The 23,913-nt window shown below is 35.2% G+C and overlaps 2 protein-coding genes and 1 long non-coding RNA gene across 3 annotated transcripts; all 3 read left to right on the forward strand.

Annotated features, from left to right (window-relative positions):
- Positions 1-684, forward strand: LOC111989133 (rust resistance kinase Lr10-like). Its single transcript, XM_065764212.1, has one exon. It carries the CDS (start codon positions 1-3, stop codon positions 682-684), a length of 684 nt encoding a protein of 227 aa, XP_065620284.1.
- A 17,315-nt stretch (positions 685-17,999) lies between these two features.
- LOC136063592 (uncharacterized) lies at positions 18,000-19,801 on the forward strand. Its single transcript, XR_010625221.1, has 2 exons — positions 18,000-18,110; positions 19,628-19,801. It is a non-coding gene; the product is annotated as an uncharacterized LOC136063592 (long non-coding RNA).
- A 1,190-nt stretch (positions 19,802-20,991) lies between these two features.
- On the forward strand, positions 20,992-23,613 carry LOC111989134 (uncharacterized). Its single transcript, XM_024020926.1, has one exon. The coding sequence runs from the start codon at positions 20,992-20,994 to the stop codon at positions 23,611-23,613; it is 2,622 nt and encodes an 873-aa protein (XP_023876694.1).
- The last annotated feature ends 300 nt before the right edge of the window (positions 23,614-23,913 follow it).

Genomic DNA, 23,913 nt, shown 5'->3' on the forward strand with positions numbered 1-23,913 from the left:
ATGCAAATTCTACATTTTGATATCAAGCCTCATAACATTCTTCTCGATGAGAACTTCATTCCTAAAGTTTCTGATTTTGGGCTTGCAAAACTTTATTTAGCAAATAATAGCGTAGTGTCTTTGGCTGCTGCAAGGGGAACACTATTATATATAGCTCCAGAGTTGTTCTATAAAAGCATTGGAGGGGTATCCTATAAAGCTGATGTTTATAGTTTTGACATGTTATTGTTGGAAATGACAAGCCGGAGAAAGAACTTGAATGCACTTGCAGACCATTCAAGCCAAATTTACTTCCCAACTTGGGTCTATAGCCAATTTAGCAAAGGAAATGACATAGAAATGGAAGATGCAACTGAGGAGGAGAAGAAAATTGCTAAGAAGATGATCTTAGTCGCATTATGGTGTATACAAATGAAGCCTAGTGATCGTCCTTCAATGAACAAAGTTGTAGAAATGCTTGAAGGAGAAACTGAATGCTTACAAATGCCTTCTAAGCCTTTCCTATTGTCATCACCAAAGAGACTGGTGGAGAATGTAGGAGACAACTTAAATTCAAGTAGCTTATCAATTCAATCACTAGAGAGACAAATAGAAGACGTTGGAGACAACTTAAATTCAACTTGCTCATCAATTCAATCATGTGAATCAAGTCAATTAGCTGAATTTCAAATGCAAACTAGTTGATATTTCAATCTGTTGATTTACATGGGAAAGCTAACATCTCCACTAAATGTGAGCAATTAATGCTTTACAAAAATGCTTCATGTTTCTATGTAACAAATAATTGTGCCCTGGATTTATGATAGCACTCTTAAGTCTTAACGTATGTTGTTGTTGTCGTCGTCGTTTTTTTTTTTTTTTACTTCTAAATTCTGTCTGCTTGTACTCAAAATTAACTAATTAATTAAGTTTTAACTTGAGAGGATATGGAGCTGCACTTCAATCTTCATTATTCATGCTCTACTTTGTACATGGGCATATTAAATTGCACCAATCTTCCGCACTCCTAGTTAATTGTTACTGTTAACCAGGCCCAAGCCTACCTTCGGGGCCACTAAAATCGTACTACCATTGTACTAGTACAATGTTATATGTCTCTCTAGTCTCACTATTTATTGGCCTCCTCTATAAAGTATTATTCAAATCAATATATAAAGAATTACATTCTCAATTTTATCAATAATCTTTGTCAAAATTAAGTTATGTTAATATGTTTAAACGGTGAAGACAAAAAGCCAATGGAACAAATGTTTTTGAAAGCTTTGGAAGAACAGAATAACTAACGTAAATAAAGGTATATATAATAGTGAAACACATGATAGCTCCACTGTATTTAGAGAATATTACACTAACTAACTTATACATGGTGAAAAAAATTTACACACAAATATATATATGTGTGATGAAGTCAAGAATTCACCAGTGAGCTACATGATATCTGCGCACTCGAACGCGAACCTGCAAAACAAAGGGAAGAAAGAACCTCGCGAAGAGCACCGGTGTGGTGCCGGCCGAATACCCTCCAAAGGTCAAGTTAGAAATATGCTCACAACTCTAGAGTGCTAGAGAGGGTAAAATTAAGCGTACCTTGACATGTGAGGGCATTGGGGCTTTTATAGTAGTAGAGGGTGGACTTCTCTTGCTTGGAGAAGAAGTCTTTTCCATATAGGAATCCTTGCAAGTGTAGATTGCGAAATCTTTTCCTTCTAGGACTCTATGAAGTGTGTAGCAAGCATCACATACTAAGGGCCTTTCTGCCTTCCTCATGGGCCTCGGACTCACCGATACTTCATATTGGGCTGTTCCATATATTTGGCAGATAATGGGCCCGTCCTCTTATTGGACCACAGTAAATATCCGTCAGGCCTAACCCAAGCATAAATTCATCCTCTTCAATGTGTGTATATATATATATATATATATATATATCGTTAGAGATATTGAGGCATAGACTAGTATAGTTCATGAATATCTCAAGCAATTACAAACAAAATTATACGGCTTGTAGTCTTTCTCATTTCTTTGTAAATGTTTAGGGAACTGGTGTCATTAGTTCATTGGTGCATCTGGTTTGTGGAGGAGATGGTTATGCCTTTATCGGTTAGTAACATCATGATCTGTGTAAAATTAATCAATTCAATGAAGTCACACGTTGCTAATTAATCAATTCAATAAAATCACACATTAATTTCTCCTTCATGTTTTGCTTGTGTTCTTAAACCTATGTTGTAACATTGTTTTATTTTATTTATTTGTTAGTGGTAATTAAGTGTCAGTGAAAACTACATAATCCAAACCTCAAATCGTCTTCTAGTTACCTGTGACAACAATGTCAGTGAGGTTTGTTCCAAGAATTGGAATGGTTTGATCACAGGCAACACTAACTTTTGCAAGAAATGAAAGAAAATAAAACCAAACTTGAGTGTTTTTTTAATTAATTTATTTTTTACAAAATTATTATTTCATTTTTCTTTTTTGATGTTGATTTTTTATTTATTTAGATGCAGATGTTATTTTTTAATACTAGTAGCTAATTATTCATTCATTTTATTATCTACATGTGTGTGCCTAGTGAGATAACAACTACTAAAATGACAATAGTTTCATAACTTAAGGATCAAAATGATTCCATAAAAGAAAAAGGATCAAAATGATTAGGAAAAAAAAAAGCACTAAACTGAATGGATTGGGGTGAAGGAATAGAAAATTGAGGGATTCATTTTCCTCCATGAACCAACCATATTCTTTCCTCCCAATGGAGAGCGAAGAGAGAGTTCTTATGGTGGGGCCCACCAATATTTTTTTTTTCTTTTTTTTAATCTTCTTACAAAGCAAACAAGTGAAATTAAAATCATTTCTCTTCCCTTTCCACTCTCCTCTCTTCCTCCCTTTCATTTCCCTTCTCTCTCGATCCCTTGTTTTTACCAAACATGTGCATTTGCCTCTTGCTTATTTGCTTAAAGCATTTTGTTTTTTGTCTTAAGCTTCTTCTTTTTTTTTTTTTTTTGGTAAATAATAACTTTTATTAAAAATAAGCTATTCTTTTTTGTCACATATTTAACGTAAAAATTACCAAAATTTATATATTTTAATAAATACTATGCAAATAAATTAATATAAATAAATTGCTATCTAACAAACACATAATGTAAATATAAAGACAAAAAGGTGTTTTGCCTAAAATCAAACTTACAAGAAATGTACAATGATCTCTCACGTGAACGCTACCACACATTCAATTAGTGGAGAGAGAGAGAGCAAAGGGAAAATTGAGAAATCGAGATGAAAGAGAGAGGTAGATACTATGATGTGAGAGGAAGAATTCAAATTAGGGACCCAAATATGAAACAGAAAGATGTGATTTCTTGGCCAAGTTTCTATGTTACTAATGCTGTGGAGTGGTTTTATTTCCACTTGGACGGTGTAGATTTGAAAGTAGGAAATGTTGTCATTTTCTTTACCTTGTAAGAATCCAAGACAGGAAGGACTAGATTTTTTGGCTGTTGACCATTTCAACATGGTTACATTAAAAGAGAAATTATAGCAAAATTTATTACATAATTAATATAAATAATTTTCAATATTTAAAAAAACAAATTCACGATCCATTTTAAAATATCATAAATAATATAACATATATTCAAAAACAGTTATTTGTATGTTTTATTTTATTTATATTTTGTTAATATGGAATAGATACTAGTTTTATTTTTATATACTAATTTAGATTTGAATTTTAGTATATTTTTTATTCTTGAATGTTGAATGATCAAAAAATTTTATTGTTCATGTTTTGGTTTCTCAAAGGCAAATTCCTACTTTCATCCTTGGTTTTCTCAATATTTTCCTTCATTTTTCATTATTGGATACAAAAACATTTTGGCTCACCTAAGACCCATATGTTCCGTTGGTAGAAAATGAACAGGGCGCTGATAGAAGGGGGCCTAAATATTGATACAGTATCAAAGTTTTTTTTACCAAATTGACCCAAGAAAACATAATAATGAAGCCTTAATGTAACAATTTGAAAGTTCAAGGAGTGCTAGTGCAATTTAACATTTGAAACAGATACTAAATATTAGAATCTTGTTGCAAATTGCAATCAATTCCTGTGGATGAAAGAAATATTGGTTCTACCAAAAAAGAAACAAATATTGGAATATTGTTGCACTCAACTTCTGATTTTCGTTTAAAAGTTTTAATTTTTATTTTGCTAAAAGTCGTTGAGCACATCCCATAGGAAGAGTGAATAATAGTCAAACTTAAACTTACACCATTAGATGAAATCTCAGACACCACTGGCTCAAGAAGTCTTATGCCATTGAGTGAAAATTACTCATAGATATAGGTGGTTGAAGAAGTCTTTTGCCATTGAGTAAAAATTACTCATAGATATAGGTGGCTGAAGAAGTCTTTTGCCATTGAGTAAAAATTACTCACAAATATAACTATTTTCTAGGTTGGTCTACACATAAGAACTTCTCAGACATACAAATATTGGAATATTGTTGCACTCAAGTTCTGATTTTCATTTGATAGTTTTAATTTTTATTTTGCTAAAAGTCGTTGAGCACATCCCATAGGAAGAGTGAATAATAGTCAAACTTAAACTTACTCCTTTAGAAGAAATCTCAGACACCACTAGCTCAAGAAGTCTTATGCCATTGAGTGAAAATTACTCATAGATATAGGTGGCTGAAGAAGTCTTTTGCCATTGAGTAAAAATTACTCACAAATATAACTATTTTCTAGGTTGGTCTACACATAAGAACTTCTCAGACATACAAATATTGGAATATTGTTGCACTCAAAAAAAAAAAAAAAAAAAAAAAACATAATTACGGAGCTTAATGTAACAACTTGAAAGTTCAAGGAGTGCTAGTGCAATTTAACATTTGAAACAAATACTAAATATTAGAATCTTGTTGCAAATTGCAATCAATTCCTGTGGATGAAAGAAATATTGGTTCTACCAAAAGAGAATCAAATATTGGAAAATTGTTGAACTTAACTTCTGTTTTTCGTTTAAAAGTTTTAATTTTATTTTACTAGAAGTCGTCAAGCACATCCCATAGGAAGAGTGAATAACAGTCAAACTTAAACTTACTCCTTTAGAGGAAATCTTAGACACCACTGGCTCAAGAAGTCTTACGCCATTGAGTGAAAATTAATCAGATTCAGGTGGCTCAAGAAGTCTTTTGCCATTGCGTGAAAATTACTCACAAATATAACTATTTTCTAGGCTGCTCTACACATAAGAACTTTTTAGACATAAACTGGGCCTTACAGCCCGTTATAGAAGATAAGCCCATGCTGAAAAGATTTTGTGTTGAGATTTTCTTTTTGTACCTCGGTGTGTAAAATTTCAATGCTCTCAATCTTGTCATGGGCCCGTTTTTGTAAGGTTGATGGGAAGCGGTCGCTTCATGGATTAATTTGAGTTACGAATTTCCTAATATTCCTGTGGTTGAATAACGAAGAATTTAATCAACGTTTCTTACGCGTTATATGACCCGTTGTATTTTTCATCGATGTTCTAGTAGTGAGATATTTAATTTAATTGAACGTGAAAAACTTTTCACCGAGCCAGTTAATTTAATGTGTGGGATCTCAAGTTGTATTTTTAATTGATGTTCTAGTGAGAAAGTAACAAAGAAAGATAGGGATGACATGACACTACTTGCAAAATGTCATTTACAAGTTTTTATGAATGAAAGCTATTTGTTGACTCATGAGTCAAGATTTCAATTGGATATAAAGGTGCATGGAACATCATGCATAGAACCCGCACCAAACTTGTCCATATTGTTGGTGAGCCTCTTACCATCAAATAAGCTTTTTTTACCCTATAGTTAATAAATTCACAAAAAGCTTGTTATTGAGATATATATATATATATATTGTTTCCAATAAAAACGACTTTATAATTTGATAGTTGGGTTAAAAGGACTTGAATCCTAAACATCTCCATTAAAAAGTTAAAAATAACAAGAAGTGTCAATTGAGTTATTTAACTCTTGAACCACCAGCTACTATCAAATCATCAAAAGAAATAGATAGTTAATAAATTCATAAACTAAAACTAACTCGATTGTAAAATAAAAAAAATAAAAAAAATCATTCTCAAATAAGAGACTTAAATTCGAATCCTACTCACACCGAAACGAATTGGTGTCTTTATTATGAACTTATAGTATCCATCATTGAAAAAAAAATTAGTTAATAAATTTATCTATAAATTCGTTTCATATCAAATTTGGGACTTTGGAAAAAGATAAGGAAGCTCCATTTACTCAATCATGATAACGTTGTTTCAAGGGAAACAAAGATCTAGTATGAAATTCCACAAGGAGGAAAAAAAGAAGAGAAGAAAATGAGTTGGTATGAAATTGATTGAGCATGACAAGGTGGCCAAAGTGTTCCTCGTTTCATCGACATACTTTAAATTATCATGGACTCCATAAAATTCTAGTCAATGTAGTGCACATCATGGGATTTCGTAACATTTTAAGTTACAACGTATTTGTGGTTCTAGTCCAAAGCGAGTTTTTCTTTGCAAATTCATATAACTGGGAATATAGCTCACAATATTTTCAAGGAAATTTTTTGCAGATGGATGGAATAGTAGAGCTATAGTTGATAGAGTAGCAGAATTTATTCAACTAGCTAAGCTACTTGTAGTTTATGATTGTAGTAGCTAAACAACATGTGTTTTACTTAAACTTATAATGTGGAGTTAGCATACGTGTAATAGTCAGTTAGGTCGTTTCCTATTTTCTCGCTCTCCTCTGATTCTATATATAAACACCAAAGGCTATGTATTTTACATTCAGTTTTTGATATACAATTGCATATAGAGATTCTCTCTCAAAGCTTTCTGTGTGATTCTTAATAAAATTGATAATTATATGAAAAATAATGTAACTTTGAGGCATGTTAAAAACTATTTCTTAAAAATTAAAATTGGTAACTGTCCTACTCAAAGGAGTTTGTTATTCAATTATAAGTCCAAACTTGCCTGATCGAGTGTTAGACAGATTTCAAGGAAACTGTTTTGTGTAATTAAAACCCAAATTTTATATATATATATATATATATTGTTTCCAATAAAAATGACTCTAGTCAAGTTAAAAGGATTTAAATCCTAAATATCTCCATTAAAAAGTTAAAAATAACAAGTGTCAATTGAGTTACATAACTCTTGAACTACCAACTACTATCAAATCATCAAAAGAAATGAATAGTTAATAAATTCATAAAGTACAATTAACTCAATTGTTAAAAAAAAAAATCATTCTCAAATAAGAGACTTAAATTTGAATCCTACTTACACTGAAACAAATTGATGTCTTTATTATGAACTTATAGAATCCATCATTGAAAAAAAAAAATTAGTTAATAAATTTATCTTTAAACTTGGTTCATATCAAGTTTGGGACTTTGGAAAAAGATAAGGAAGCTTCATTTACTCAATCACGATAACGTTGTTTCAAGGGAAACAAAGATCTAGTATGAAATTCCTCAAGGAGGAAAAAAAGAAGAGAAGAAAAAGAGCTGGTATGAAATTGATTGAGCATGACAAGGTGAACTTCAATAACTCAATGCAATTACAATTTAAATGAAATTAAAATATATGGAAACTTGCAATTACATTGAAACCATTTTGATTTTTGACCTGGAAATTTGCCAACATTACAAATAGTTGAATGTAAAAAGAACTATTGCCAAGATTACAAATAGTTGAATGTAATAGATGAAGTTAAGTGTGAGAATTTCTTCCATAGGGTTAAGGTCAAGAGCTTGGAAGAAGAACTAGTTGAATGTAATGCCAAATTGAAAAAAGTTTCTAGTGCCGAGATTGATGACAAATTAGGGGCCTAAATAGCAATTTCTCAATTGGAATCAAAGCATAGGTTCATTGTTTCAAAGATAAATATGGAAGCATCTCCTATAACACAATTTTTCAATTGGTATTAGAGCATAGGTTTATTGTTGTAGGATTAATTTGGAAGCATCTCCTTTAAAAAACGATTTTGGTACAAATTTTATTATTATTTCTCATTAGATTTCATTACTTAAATACATTCCATTTTATTTTAATCTTTTAAGAAGTTTCAAATGAAGTGTTAATGGATTAATGTGAATTTGTGATGCAAGTGTAGCTTAGTGGAATTTAGCTACTAAACAGAGACACCGCTTATGTCCTGTTTTTGTGTGCATAACAAGCAAGCTAAACCAAGTGAAGAACTGCCACATAATTATAAAGAGACTTCCATGAAAATTCCATGGACCATAACTGTGTTTAGTTTTGGTTGGTGATGGTGGGTCATGTTGACGCGTGAGTGGCCCCTCAATTTACCAAGTTCATAGAAGTTTCATTATTATTTCTCCTTGGATTCTATATTGTAACGTGGGGAAGCTTTTGGCAAAAGCAATAGTACTGCGTCAAAATAATCGAGTAATTCTTGGTTTAGGAGGTAAAGTAAAACATGAATCTCCATTACACAATTACATTATAAAACAATACGAATAGAATCTCAAATTTGAAAACAAGAAAGATGAGAATTACACTACTTGCAATAGTCGTATTTGTTGACTCATGGCTTCAATTTGACATGATGGAGTATGGAACATCACACAAATATTGGTGAGACTTTTTAGTGCATTTTTAGGGGAATAGCACAGTGCCCCCACTTTATCATACAAATTGAGCTTTTCAAATAGTCAACAAATTTATGTTCAAAAAGAGCAGGTATGAAATTGGTTGAACATGACTAAGTGGCAGGTACTGATTTTTTACTCAACAAATAATCATTCTCCCCTGTTTGTCCTTTCTAATCAATCTGTCTTTTGTGTGTGTGTGTGCATAAATTAATTATTGGATAGGATTTTTTTTCTTTTTATCATTGCTATCACTAAAGATAATATCTTCTTCAGTCAACTAGCTAGTAAAACTTCTTATCATCTTCACAATTGGACTTAGACATAAACTAATGGTTCGTTTGGATTGAGGGGGAGGGAGAGGGAGTAGAGTAGAGTAAATTTAGCATAAAATTAGCTTATTTTTAGCTAACTCTACTCTACTTCACTCCCCCTTTTTCCCCCTTCCATCCAAACAGGCCATAAGGCCAATTTACACAAATCATTTGTCCTACTCTTAGTTACGCATTTTCCTACCATTTTGTTTTGGTTATTAGTGCGAATGAGATGCCAGATTGTATATCTTGATTTTGAACATTTACTAGTCTTCGTCAACTAGAACATAAATCTTCTTTCCTATGCATCTTATCTTCTTTGAAATCCAAATATTGCAATTCGACATTAGTACTTGAATAGTTGCTGCAATCTAAGGTAATAAGGATAGAACGAGAAATCTTATTATGAAGCATTTAGGCACAAAATATGAACTAACAGACTATAAAAATAGAATCAACACAAAATATTGTGTAAAAATTAGTTGAATTGAATAAATCAATCCTTGAAGTCAAGGTAAATGATCAAATCAACTCCTGGTTAGTGATGACCGATCCAGTTTGGTTCATTTCGAGCTCTATATCAGACTGATCCAATTTGCAGTTTAGGTTGTGGGTTGGATCAGGTTGGGTAACCTAATTCAATACTAATGTAGCAAAGAAGTTTTTGACTTGGCAGATATGCTATGTTGCAAATGAGTCCTACATAAAAAAACTTTACTTAATTATTTCAATCCACTTTGTCTAGGTTCACTTAAATTTGTCAATACAATTAGCTAGTAAACTTCAAAGTTGCATGGTTATATTACTCAATTTTATCTCAAATGTTATCAGTTCTCTTGGAATAAGTTAAAACACGCTTGAAATATATATATATATTTATTTATTTAACAAAAAAAAAGTTTACTAATTGCAAAGTTAAATAAATAACTTTTTGATGTGGCTTTTTGAGTCCAAATCTTCTGTCACATTTTTCCTGCTCCACTTTATACTCCACCAATAAATACTTACCACGTGTTCACCTAATTAGTTAAATACTATCATTATTGACTTATTAATAATACAGTTATTAATTAATAGTAGTACTTAATTAATTAGGTGAATACGTGGCAAGTATTTATTGGTGGAGTATAGAGTGAAGTAGGAAAAGTGGGACAGAAGATTTGAACTCGATATCATAATGGTAAAGTTATTGATTTTTTCCCTCTTTAATGGCAGGTACTGCCTTGAGGCATGCAAGGATATGTGAACCTTTGTTATTTCATTTTGATGTATTCCGGTTATCCTATTATAATTTTAGAACTATTGTCTATTGTGGAGTTTGTAATATGTGGTCCTTTAATTTGATGTATGTGTGGTTGAAGACTTGCAGTACACATTGAAGGAGATTTGGACCCGGTTATATTGAATACTAAAAAATACTCTTCAAAGGTTCTCAAAATACATGTTTTCAATCACCTAAACTAAGAATTGTTATCTAAAAACCCTCATTTGAGTACGCTTGCCAAACACATAACTTAAAAGTGGGGCCCACTTATGTGGCATATAAACAACACAAAACAGTTTTTAAGTTTCCTTAACGAATGGGCCCATAATATTGTGTTTTGATATAATATAAATTTTGTAACATGTAGGGCTGTTTGGCAAAGGTGTTTGAGTATTGTTGTTCAAAATTATATGAAAACTGTGGTTTAAAAAGTGTTGTAAAAACACGTATTTAAAGTACTCATAATGCAAAAAATGTGTTTGGTATTATATTTCTAATAACATCTTTTCAAAAGTAAAAAAAAAAACATAATTGTGTGTTTGATATATGTGTGTGTGTGTGTTTTTTTTAAACAAAAGTGATGACATGTAGTCTAATCAGTGGGATCTATACTTTTTAATATATTTACAACAATGTCATTGAATAATGTTATTTGAAAACTAAAAACTAGCAAAAGAAGTTTTCTAAATTCAGTGTTTAAACACTCTAAAATGAGAAATGTAACTCAAATACTCCTAAAAAACACTCCTGCCAAACATGATTTTTTTTTTTTTTTTTTGGCCCACAGTTTTTAGTGTTTAAATCCTGAAAACTGTTGTTTGAGTTACATTAGTTCTTTGAAGTATACGTGCATGGTTGTGGGTTTTTTTTTTTTTAAATAAAAATAAAAAAGAGAAAATCCTTATTTTGAAGGTTGGGAGACCCTTTAGCAACCTTATTTATCTAGGGTTGTAATTTTAAATTTTTTGACCTTCAGTTATTTTTACCTTTTTCAAGGGTTGGCGATCCTCAATAAAGATAAAACACTTGTTTTGAGGTTTGCTAAGGCTTTCAAAATTTCGTTTTCATTGGTGTTATTTCAAAATTCATCAAGGGTCATCCAACTCTTAAAATATATATATATATATATTTTTTTTTTAGAAATTTCCATACGTTTTTCAAGGGGTTTTGTTGGATTATTTAGACCCTTATACTCAGATTTTTTTAACCTAATTCATTAACCAAATTGTTACTTAGGTTTTATTATTTAGATCTAGTTTAAACAAAAACAGTCATATCACTAAATGCAGAAAAATAAAGAAGACAAGCGATATGATGACTCAAGAAAAACAATGAAACTTTCTAATTTCAAGGTAAAAAACCTGGAGATAATTTAACCTAGACTATCCTTAAGGCAACAAATTCACTAAGATAGAATGGAAGCTTTACAATAGATTTTTCCCTAATCTAAAGCTACCTCTTGTAATACTTACTCACGTGACCACACGCAGCTCCAAATCCACGAACTGTTCTATCTAAATTTATTGCACACAAACACCCACATTTGTGACTTTGAGATCCCATTCAAAACTTTAGACCATTAGTAGTTGTTGATCTTGTATGCAGCAACTTAACTCCACTAGTTTTTGAATATGGATCTTCTTTTCAATAGAGGCTTGTTGAGTTAGAAGGTTACAAAACCTCACAAATCTCATAGGATTAACTCATAAGTCTTCCAAGAATTTCTGAAACGTATTTATAGTTTTCCTTTTATACTTAACAATGTGTGGATTGAAACCTTAGATGTTTACGTAGGCTTTGGGCCTGATTAAAATTCNTTGTGTGTTTGATATATGTGTGTGTGTGTGTTTTTTTTAAACAAAAGTGATGACATGTAGTCTAATCAGTGGGATCTATACTTTTTAATATATTTACAACAATGTCATTGAATAATGTTATTTGAAAACTAAAAACTAGCAAAAGAAGTTTTCTAAATTCAGTGTTTAAACACTCTAAAATGAGAAATGTAACTCAAATACTCCTAAAAAACACTCCTGCCAAACATGATTTTTTTTTTTTTTTTTTGGCCCACAGTTTTTAGTGTTTAAATCCTGAAAACTGTTGTTTGAGTTACATTAGTTCTTTGAAGTATACGTGCATGGTTGTGGGTTTTTTTTTTTTTAAATAAAAATAAAAAAGAGAAAATCCTTATTTTGAAGGTTGGGAGACCCTTTAGCAACCTTATTTATCTAGGGTTGTAATTTTAAATTTTTTGACCTTCAGTTATTTTTACCTTTTTCAAGGGTTGGCGATCCTCAATAAAGATAAAACACTTGTTTTGAGGTTTGCTAAGGCTTTCAAAATTTCGTTTTCATTGGTGTTATTTCAAAATTCATCAAGGGTCATCCAACTCTTAAAATATATATATATATATATTTTTTTTTTAGAAATTTCCATACGTTTTTCAAGGGGTTTTGTTGGATTATTTAGACCCTTATACTCAGATTTTTTTAACCTAATTCATTAACCAAATTGTTACTTAGGTTTTATTATTTAGATCTAGTTTAAACAAAAACAGTCATATCACTAAATGCAGAAAAATAAAGAAGACAAGCGATATGATGACTCAAGAAAAACAATGAAACTTTCTAATTTCAAGGTAAAAAACCTGGAGATAATTTAACCTAGACTATCCTTAAGGCAACAAATTCACTAAGATAGAATGGAAGCTTTACAATAGATTTTTCCCTAATCTAAAGCTACCTCTTGTAATACTTACTCACGTGACCACACGCAGCTCCAAATCCACGAACTGTTCTATCTAAATTTATTGCACACAAACACCCACATTTGTGACTTTGAGATCCCATTCAAAACTTTAGACCATTAGTAGTTGTTGATCTTGTATGCAGCAACTTAACTCCACTAGTTTTTGAATATGGATCTTCTTTTCAATAGAGGCTTGTTGAGTTAGAAGGTTACAAAACCTCACAAATCTCATAGGATTAACTCATAAGTCTTCCAAGAATTTCTGAAACGTATTTATAGTTTTCCTTTTATACTTAACAATGTGTGGATTGAAACCTTAGATGTTTTCGTAGGCTTTGGGCCTGATTAAAATTCTGCAGAAATCAATTCTCGATTGGTTGAACCTTTCTCTCAATCGGTCGAGCCTTGCAGATTCTGAATTCTTCTTTCTGCAACTTAACTGTTCTTGAATATTCACTTAAACCAACATGAGCAATGTCTAACATTGTTCTAAGACTTAAAAATCTTAAACTAAACATGTTTTAGTTCTCGGTTTGCCAACTTACATAAAATTAGTAAACTTTCTAGATGAAACAAGTTGTAAAACACAAACTCACACCCTTTCATACAAATATGTAACTCAAAGTCAGAGTAATCATCCTACGTCAACTGCGAAGATGGTGAGAAGTTTCACTTGCTAATTGCTAGTTGATTGAAGAAGATATGGTCCTTGACCATGGTGACCATGGCATGTGAGATAATGTAAACCAAAACAAAAAGTCCCTACCCTATATGCATTTGAGAATTCAATAATTATGATAAGCTCATGCACACAAGACCAATTGATTAGAAAGTTGGGCCGCCCTCCAAATGGGGGAGAAAAATTATTTGATGACTAGGAAAATCAGTACTACCTTGTAACTAGCAAGTTATTACTCTATTTAATTTCACACATGGTATTTTCAATTTTGTTTTTTTAAATTGGAGGTATAATTATATTAGTTTAATTATGGGTTGAAGTGATAATCCAATAATAATTAATGACATCTTTTGTGATGTTCAATATATGTGCTTCCAACGCCTCCATGTTATTTTATTTTTTTGAGAAACATCTGTGCTTCAAAGCCCAACTCTCGTCTCCAGTATTTACGTATAATCTATATATACTATAAAACCGAAACTTTTGACTTTCTGTTGACTTCATAATATATATTGACACATAAACTTTATTGCTTCCACAATTTTACATGTCATTTTAATTTATTTAATTTGTTAACTAAACATACACAAGTTTTAAAATCCAAACCAGACTACAAAATTTCATCAAGCGCATATCCAGCCCCTTTCTCCCTAAACAAAAATATAGATCTTCCTTTCTCCCTTTTGATATCCCAAAAAATTAATATATATATATATATACACACACACACTACAGTTTACTAAACAAAAACCCTAATATGATTAAAAAAAAAAAAAAAAACCTTTACTCTGCCTCCATTCTCCAAAGACTCGAGTCCTTAATAGCTCCAAAACTCACCGTTCCACTGTAGGCTAATAGTCTCCACTTGATCACTGGTGTCCGCTCATTAGTATGTAGTGATACTGGTATCTCCCTCTCGCTTTCTCAAATCATGTTTGAGATTATAAGTTTGTTTTGCAATATAGTTGCCTCTGGTTCTAGATATGTGAAAGAAAAACCAAAACAAAAGAAAAACTAAAACTGTGTAATGTTTTGATAACTTAAGTTTTCTTTTATTATTTAAAAAATATATATATATATATTTCTATTATTTTGTGTCACTCACTAGAGACTAGAGTGTGATTCAAAACAAAAGAAAGACTAAAACTATGTAATGTTTTGATAGGTGTGTATGTGTTGACCAACTTACATTAATGTTTTGACAACTTAAATTTTCTTTTTCTTTTATTTATTTATTTATTTATTTATAAAAATTTCTATTATTTTATGTGTCACTCACTAGAGACTAGAGTGTGTGTGTGTGTGTGTGTGTGTGTTTTTTTTTTTTTTTTTTTTTTGCTAAATCTAGAGACTAGAGTGTGTATGATATTTTGTTTACAGCTTGCAATCTTTAAATTTTGTAAAATTTAATTAAGCACAGTACAGTCATATGTTTATTTTTTGGTTTCTCATGGTGTAGGCATTTGTTCTTTGATATGATATGTTTTACTTCATACATTGTAGGTACTGAAAATGGGCTTTCAAGCTTTCATCTTTTCCTTTGGGGGGGTGGCAGCTAGGACATGTGCAAAACATGTATGTCATCCACTTGATGACCACAAAAAACGTTTCTATGTAGATCTCTTCGCATTCTTGAAATTCTTACTCCAACATTGTTATATAAGAACAAATTTTATGGTCACAAAAATTCACTTTGACCTGAGGTTAAAAAATCTGTGGCTAAGGTGCTGTAAGTTACGAAAAATATGCAAAAAATTGTCAGTTTATTCATAAATTCCATTTGGCAATTCCACAATAACATATAACTATTACAAATTCCAGTATAGAATTCCATTGAAAGTTGAAGATAGCACAATATTGACCATATATGATAATTTCATATAATGATAATCTCTCTGACTATCACGCGCACGCACACACACAAACATAAAAATTTAATATAATATTCTTCAAAATCTCATACTCAATAGCTTTCCTGTGCGTTGCACAGGTTAGCAACTAGTAATAATAATAATAATAGTAGTAGTAGTAGGAATTACTCTTGGAATTATAAATTAAATATTCGAGACCACAGTAAGCAACATGAAATCATGAATGTAGGAGTGCTTTCAAGAAGTCATATACTCTTGTACGCACTAATGCAGCTTCATAAGATCAATTTCAGAGAACTTATTAGTTGTTGCATGTATAACTTCAATGAAAATAGGATTTTACAGTTGCTATTCCAATTGCATCATTCAATTGATCTTATTTGTACCGCTCACTCACTTTAGATTTTGGTTTGGTCTGGTTTTCCTACATATAGCCAAACTCTCTCATCAAATTATTTAAGGCATGTTCTCATATCCAATCCTTCCAAAATACATAACTGTTCCCTCAAAATGAGAAAACAGTGAAGGACCATGCTTTATTCACTACAATAGAAGTCAATGATGAAACTCAGGAAAATGTTCTTAAACAAATACACCTATGCTCTAATACTAATAAAAAAAAAGTCAATTTAATAGTAGATTAATTGAGTTAATTTATAATTTATTCCAAAAAAATAGTAGAAACAATTATTTCAACCGCTAAAAATATCTCCTTAAAAGCAACAACAAGCAATATAAACAATAAAACCTCACACAAATCTTGGTGACGAGAAGTGAAGTGAAAAAATCAATAAATAAATAAAACCATTCTTCCACAAGGAGGAAAAAAAGAAGAGAAAAAGAAAAAGAAAAAAAGAGTTGGTATGAATTGATTGAACATTACAAGGGGGCCAAGATGTTCCTTATTCCTTTGTCATACGATTCATACCTTAAATTATCATGGACTTTGTGTAGTCTAATTGATACCATGCACATCATGGGACCTAGTGAGATTTTAAGGTACCACGTATTGTTAAGGAAATTGATAATTATTTGAAAAAGAATGTAACTTTGACGAATGTTAAAAACCATTTCTTCAAATTGATAATTGTCATGGTCAAAGGACACTACAACAAAATGTATTTTCAGTGATGAATTTTAGTGAGGAAAATTTTTTCGTCACAAAAAGGTACCATATAGTGACGAAATTTATATTTCGTCACTATTTATAAAAAAATTAGTAACTTTTAGTGACGAAAATTAAATTTTCATCACTAAATGTTGTGTTGAACTAAAGGCGCCAAACAAAAATATAGGTGCCAAACTAAATTCATCTACAGTGATGAATTATTTCGTCACTAAAGGTGTTGCTAAGAACACTATTAGTGACGAAACTAATTTCGTCACTGAATGTGACAAATAGTGACGAAAATAAGTCGTCACTAAAAATAGGAACATAAAATTAGATGGGAGTCACTCAGCCCTTTTTTCTTTCTCACTTTTCCCACTTTATTCTCTCTTTCCCTCACATATTTCCCTCACATAGTTCTCTCTTTCCCTGACATATTTCTCAGTGATAGATTCTTAAAATGGAGAAAGCCCAGATCGTCGTCACGGCACTTAAGCTCGCCGTCGCAATGCCTGAGCTCGCGATCGCGATGCTTGAGCTCGCCGTTGCGACACTTAAGCTCGCAATCGCGACGCTTGAGCTCGCGATCACGACACTTGAGCTCGTGATCACGACGCTTTAGCTCACCGTTCACAGTGCTTCAGAAGCCCAGACCGTGACGCTTCAGATCGTCGTTCACGGCGCTTCAACTCGCCGGCAACGCTTCATCCTTCTGCAATTGGCGACGCTTCCAACGACACTTCAGTTTGTGACCCTTCGGTATTTTTTTTTTTTTTCCTTTTGAGTTAATTTTTTTGTTAATTTTTGTTTAATGATTCTAGTTCCTTTAGTTATTTTTTTGTTTGATACAGTAATGGGTATATGCATTTTTCTTTAGTTTGGGTACGAGTGAAAAGTGATAGCCCATACCAAAATCTACATTTTGTACTTTCAGGAATTGGGTCAACATCCAAACTACATACCAGGGTGGTTTCAGGTCAGTTTCTATACTATGTTTCTTTCTGTTTTGTGCTTAAATAAGCAAAAGTTGCTATGTGGGTCTCTGAACTTAGAACTCTTTGTAGAATGTCAAAAGGGGCAATGAATTCTAAAGAAAAATCTGACAATGGGTAATGTGGTGTAGGAGAACCATCAAAGTTATGGATGTAAGTTTTGAATAGACCAATTGGACAACGGTCTATTCACTCAAAAGCATTGAGTTTAGTTCAGTTTCAATCCATACTTTTTGGCTTTTATATATATGTTTGGCTTTCCAATGAAAGTTAAAGTATCTGTAAATTTAACTCTAGAAATATAATAATGCCTTCTCCTAATGATATCGCTCCCCTTGTACAAGCTTAATGAATTAATGAATTTGTTTTTGATATAGCTCCCCTTTTACTTCCAGTTCGATCGCTTGGGTGTTTAGGTCCCGACCATACTTATCTCACCGTGGGTTGAGACTTGAGAAGGGTACTGGTGACTGGTGAGTAGTGAGTCTTTGATTTTTTTTTTTTTTTTTTTTTCATGTTCCGAATTTGGATATGTGCTTAATTACTGACTGGTTTTATTATGGTACAAGTTTGGTATTTCTTGAGATTGTTTATGTTTCTTATTTTAGTTGGTATTGCTTGATGTTGTTGTACACTTGGGGTGATTGCTGTGGTATCAAAATGAATTTTCCCCAAGTGCTTGTTTGTTTTGTTTGTTACTGCTTAATTGATTTTTTGTATGCTTCTTTGTGTGTTTTCTACTTTGAAGGATTCAAAACCAAAACTGTGATACAGTAAGTTTTTGGGGTTTAGCAGCTTTGGACATTTGTGATGGGTGTATATCTTTGTTTGAATGCGTTAAGAAAGTTTTTCTAGTACCTTATTATTGATTGGGAAGGGGTTTGAGGAACTTGTGATTGCTGTGACTTAATGAATTTGTTTAGGGAGGATAATTGTTCTTACATCTTGATATTGTTATGTAATTGAGTGTGTGTATAACCTTTGTGGTCTGAGTAGTATCCTTTTTCTAACTAACCTGGCTATTTTGCTTCAAGATTTCCCAAAACATAGTCATTTCATGGGCAAAACTTGCTTTAGATAAAGCCTAGTCCAGACATACACTCTCACACACAACACATTTTATAGAAAATTGTGAACTAAAATGGATTTGAAATCTATGCTTTCTAATGACGAAGTTGAGAATAACATTCCTTTTTTATCCATGTAACGAGTCAAATAGATGTAAACCACTAGGTTAGCATATTACCTCTAGTCTCCAACTGCATATGACGAAGTTGTGTTGGAGCAAGCGGGTGGCTTGCATAATGTTATAAGGTGGTTTAAACTAATATTGGGAGTGTTTTTCATTTCTTGCAAATGTTAATGAAACTTGTTGATTAGTAGCAATTGTGTTCCTTTATTCGATTTCAATACTTGTAAGCATTGTATTTATGATGTTTGTGATTGGTTTTGTGGTGGATTGTTGTGTTAAAGCAAGCGGGTGGCTTGCATGGTGTTATAAGGTGGGTTAAACTAATATTATGAGTGTTTTTCATTTCTTGCAAATGTTAATGAGTATTGTTGATTAGATGTGATGAATAATATTTTATTTCATTTCAATACTTGTAAAACTTTATATTTGTGACGTTGGAAATTGGTTTAAGGATTAATATAGACTTGTGCATTCATGTATGAGGTAGAACTTTATCTAAGTAGCTTATAGACTTAGATGTTAGAATATATTATACATGAGTTGTCCTTATTTTACTAAAGTAGCACTCATCTTGTAATTGTAGTCAAATATGGATAAAAGTTGAATGACAATGGGTAAGACACCCGATGGCAAATTAAGTCATCCATATATTAGTACTTTATTTGCTTTCTACAACTTATACATTAAGAGTTGTGATTTTAATTTATTGGTTAATGCATTGTTAGAAATGTTTCTTATAACATAGTTAATGTTTTTACTTTATGATTTTAACGAAATATTGTTTTTATATTTGTGCAGATTTCTTATTGGTGGCTTTTAGGGGATTTACTTTTGGCATTACTTGAAGACATATGAAGACATCTTCTGTTAGTTCTAAAATAGGATTTAGGTAGAGTTATTGTATGTATTGCAAACAATTATTGCATGGAAGGAGTTTGAATTGGATACTTGTTTTATTTTTTACTTGTGGAATGTATGGATCTTTTTTTTTATAAATGTGTTGTTGAAATAAATGTGTTATTCAAATGTGAGGTTTTAATAATGTAATGACAGGTTACATGTTAATATCAAAGCCATGTAAAAAATAAAAACAGAAAATAAGTTTTAGTGACGAATTTTTTCATCACAAATATAGCAACAAAAAATTGTTTTAGTGACGAAAATTTCGTCACTAAATATAGCAAAATTTTGTAAGAAATAGTTTTAGTGACGAAAATTTTTGTCACTATATGTGCCTGGATTTTCTTAAAAATAGTTTTTGTGCGCGCCAAAAACTGAAACCCGTCGGGCTGGGCCTCACTTGGGCTCATAACTTATTTGTATGAGGGGTTTGGATTTCCTACACTGGGTCGTTCCAAAACACCAAGTCTTGTCTGAATCACTGTTCTCTCCTCTGGGGTCTGAGCCCCTTCCTTCCTCTGTTTCTCTCTGTTTATAACCTTCCTTCTTCCAATTCTCCAACCCCTGTCTCCTCGAGACTTCCTCTATTTATAGTCCACGAAGTAATGTGGAGGTCATAATTATCTGCCAGTAAGTGCAACCGGCGGTCCAGTATTATTGATCGTAAATGGGTGGGTAGGTGGGCATGGGAAGCGGTGAGGGTGGCGTTGGAACTTGGTTCCCAAACTCCACTACAGCTCCCGGCAGTAGTGCCTCTCCGAGGTGCTGCCGGGTAGGTACAGGGCGGGGTGTCCCGCGAGACGTACGTTCATCACTGCTCGGGAATGGGTTTGCCAAGAGACGGTGTAAAGGCGAAGCTAGGGCTTGCAGCCTGCAGGGCTCGGGGATGGGCCGTTAGGCAGAGGGAGACCGGCCTCATGGGCCACATACCCGGGCCTGGGTACAAGGCCCACTATGGGCCATGGTGCAAGGGCCGTACAATAGCCCCCCCTTGATTCGCTCCCCATTCCCGGGGGTGAATCAAGGATCCCGGGGGGTGATTGCCCGTTTTGGGAAGTCGAAGGGTCAGTGCCCGACCACTGATGGGCGCATTAATGCGCGTCTTAAAAGATGCGTTTGGAATTGACTGACGGCCTACCCGCCATCATTGCCTGACGGTTCGTGAACCGAGGCGTCGCGCGTGTGGCAGTTGAAGCGGCGTTCTGCGTGATTTCCCTCCAGCGTTCGGACTGAAGAACGCCGGGGCCACTTACCAAAGAATGATGACAAGAATGTTCCGAGACAAGATAGGGCGCACGGTCGAGGTGTACATCGACGACATGGTGGTTAAGAGCAAACAGGAAGCCCTGCATATGGGGGACCTCCAGGAGGTTTTCGAGGTTCTCCGACGGCACGAGTTGCGCCTTAATGCGGAGAAGTGCGCGTTTGGCGTCGGGGCCGGGAAGTTCTTGGGATACCTGATCAGTACACGGGGAATTGAGGTCAACCCCGACCAGATAGAAGCTGTGAGAAGACTGAAGCCACCGAGCAACCCGAAGGAAGTGCAAGTACTAACCGGGATGCTGGCCGCCCTTAACCGGTTCATCTCAAAGTTCGCAGATCGCTGCCGTCCATTCTACCAACTGCTGAAGAAATGGACGGGATTTCGGTGGAGCGAGGAGTGTGAAGAGGCCTTCGCGGATCTGAAAAGTTATTTGGCGCGAGCGCCTGTGCTAGCGGCGCCCGAAGCAGGTGAGGATTTATTCATGTATCTGGCGGTGTCCGAGCACGCCGTGAGTGCTGTGCTATTGAGGGACAAAGGGATCCAGCGACCTGTATACTACATCAGCAAAACTCTTGTCGACGCCGAGACGAGATACTTGCCCTTGGAGAAGCTCGTATTAGCCCTGATACACGCCACCAGGAAATTGCCGCACTATTTCCAGGCTTACACCGTATACGTCCTGACCGAGTACCCATTACAGTCGTTATTGAAGAAGTCCGATTTCACGGGCCGTATAGCCAAATGGGGGACTCGACTCGGTTCCTTCGACATACGATACAAACCTCGAAGCTCGGTGAAGGGTCAGGTCCTAGCGGATTTTATTGCTGAGTTTTCGCCCCGAGAAAGAGGGGACATGGTTTGCCACCTGGAGGCTCGACCGTGGAAGATATTTATGGACGGCGCATCGAGCTCCATGGGGGCCGGTTCGGGAGTTGTTATGATTACCCCCGAAGGAATACGGCTGGAACACTCGTTTAGATTGGGTTTCAGGGCATCCAACAACGAGGCAGAATACGAGGCTTTTCTGGCCGGACTGAGGGTAGCTTCGAACCTGGGGGCTCGGGATATTGAGCTATACTCGGATTCACGTCTGGTGGTTAATCAGGTGCAGGGCAGTTTCGAAGCACGAGACCCCCGAATGAAAGCATACCTAGGACAAGCAAGGATAGTCATGACCGGCTTCAACACGGTGAAAGTTTTCCACATAGCCCGAACCCAGAACAGACACGCTGACTCCCTAGCCACGCTGGCATCCTCAGTAGCCGAGGAGATACCACGGCAGATCAAAGTCGAGCATATTTCGGAGCCGAGTGTCAATGTAATGAGCAACTTGGGAACTACAGGGATCAGTGTCACGGCAATCGCAGCCCCTGCCACGTGCTGGATCGACCCCATTATCGACTTTTTGGCCTACGACCGACTGCCGAGCGACGAAAAGGAGGGCATCAGGATCTGTAGGATGGCTCCTCGGTATTGGTTGGCAGCGGACCGGACTTTGTATCGAAGGTCCTTCGGAGGGCCGTACCTCTTATGCTTACGACCGGAGAAGGTGGCCGAGCTGTTGGCGGAGCTCCACTCTGGGGTGTGCGGCGGCCATGTCGGGGGACGTTCATTGGCGCATCGAGCAATGACTCAGGGGTTTTGGTGGCCTCAGATGCAGAAAGACGCTGCCGAGTATGTGCTTAAGTGTAAGCAGTGCCAAAAGCACGCCCCTCTGATCCATCAGCCCACGGGCCACCTGAACCCGATCAGCAACCCTTGGCCTTTTGCGCAATGGGGGCTGGACATCATCGGCCCATTCCCTAGGGCGACTGGCGGCCGAAAGTTCGTTTTGGTGGCCGTCGACTATTTTACCAAGTGGGCGGAGGCGGAAGCGTTGGCCAACATACGGGATGTGGAAGTAAAGAAATTCATATGGAAGAATATCGTCACCAGGTTCAGGGTGCCGAACACTATCATATCTGACAACGGGCTACAGTTTGACAGCCGGGCGTTCCGAGAATTTTGCAGTGGTCTCGGCATCAAGAATAGGTACTCAACTCCTGCTTACCCACAGGGCAACGGTCAGGCCGAGGCCGTGAATAAGGTGATTGTGAGTGGGCTGAAGAAAAGGCTAGAGGGGGCGAAGGGAAACTGGGCCGAGGAACTTCCCAAAGTCTTGTGGGCATACCGCACCACTCCTAGACGATCCACCGGGGAGACCCCTTTCTTTCTCACGTACGGAGCGGAAGCCGTGATACCCACCGAGGTGAATCTATGTAGTGCGCGAGGGGCGGGTTTCGATCCCGCCCGAAACGAAGAAATGATGATAGGATATTTGGACAAGGTGGAAGAATACCGCGAGATGGTGACAATACGGCTCGCGGAATACCAGCAGAAACTCGCCCAGAGATACAACCGAGGCGTGAGAACGAGGGAATTTGTCTCCGGGGATTTGGTTTTCAGAAGAGTCGTGGGCAACATGCGAGACACTGGTGCCGGGAAATTGGCACAGACGTGGGAGGGGCCCTATAGGGTCACGGCTGTGGCCGGTACCGGAGCGTATTTCTTGGAAGACCTGGACGAGAGACAACTTCCCCGACCATGGAATGTCCATAATCTGAAGAAGTACTATCACTGATGACCGATTCTCCGAGCATAGAGCTAACCGCGACATGTAAATGTCTTGATTGTTATACTAATGATGTTTTTCATGCAGATCCGCACTATTCTAGTCAAAATTCTCGGTCCGATCCCATTCGCCGAGCAATGTTTGTTTTTGACGGCCCGCTCTAAGGACAGAAGCCTGACTCTCGGTTCGACTCTAATCACCGAGCAGGTGGAAACCTTAACTTTTTCATCTCATGGACAGAAGCCTGACCCTCGGTTCGACCCTAGTCACCGAGCAGGTGGAAACCTGAATGATTAACTCTCAAGGACA

The sequence above is a fragment of the Quercus suber genome, unplaced genomic scaffold, assembly GCF_002906115.3.
Source record: "Quercus suber isolate HL8 unplaced genomic scaffold, Cork oak 2.0 scaffold_545, whole genome shotgun sequence".
NCBI classification, from domain to species: Eukaryota; Viridiplantae; Streptophyta; class Magnoliopsida; order Fagales; family Fagaceae; genus Quercus; species Quercus suber.

Coding starts and splice junctions, on each gene's coding strand:
- LOC111989133 (XM_065764212.1), top strand. CDS start 1: ATGCAAATTCTACATTTTGATATCAAGCCTCATAACATTCTTCTCGAT.
- LOC111989134 (XM_024020926.1), top strand. CDS start 20,992: ATGACAAGAATGTTCCGAGACAAGATAGGGCGCACGGTCGAGGTGTAC.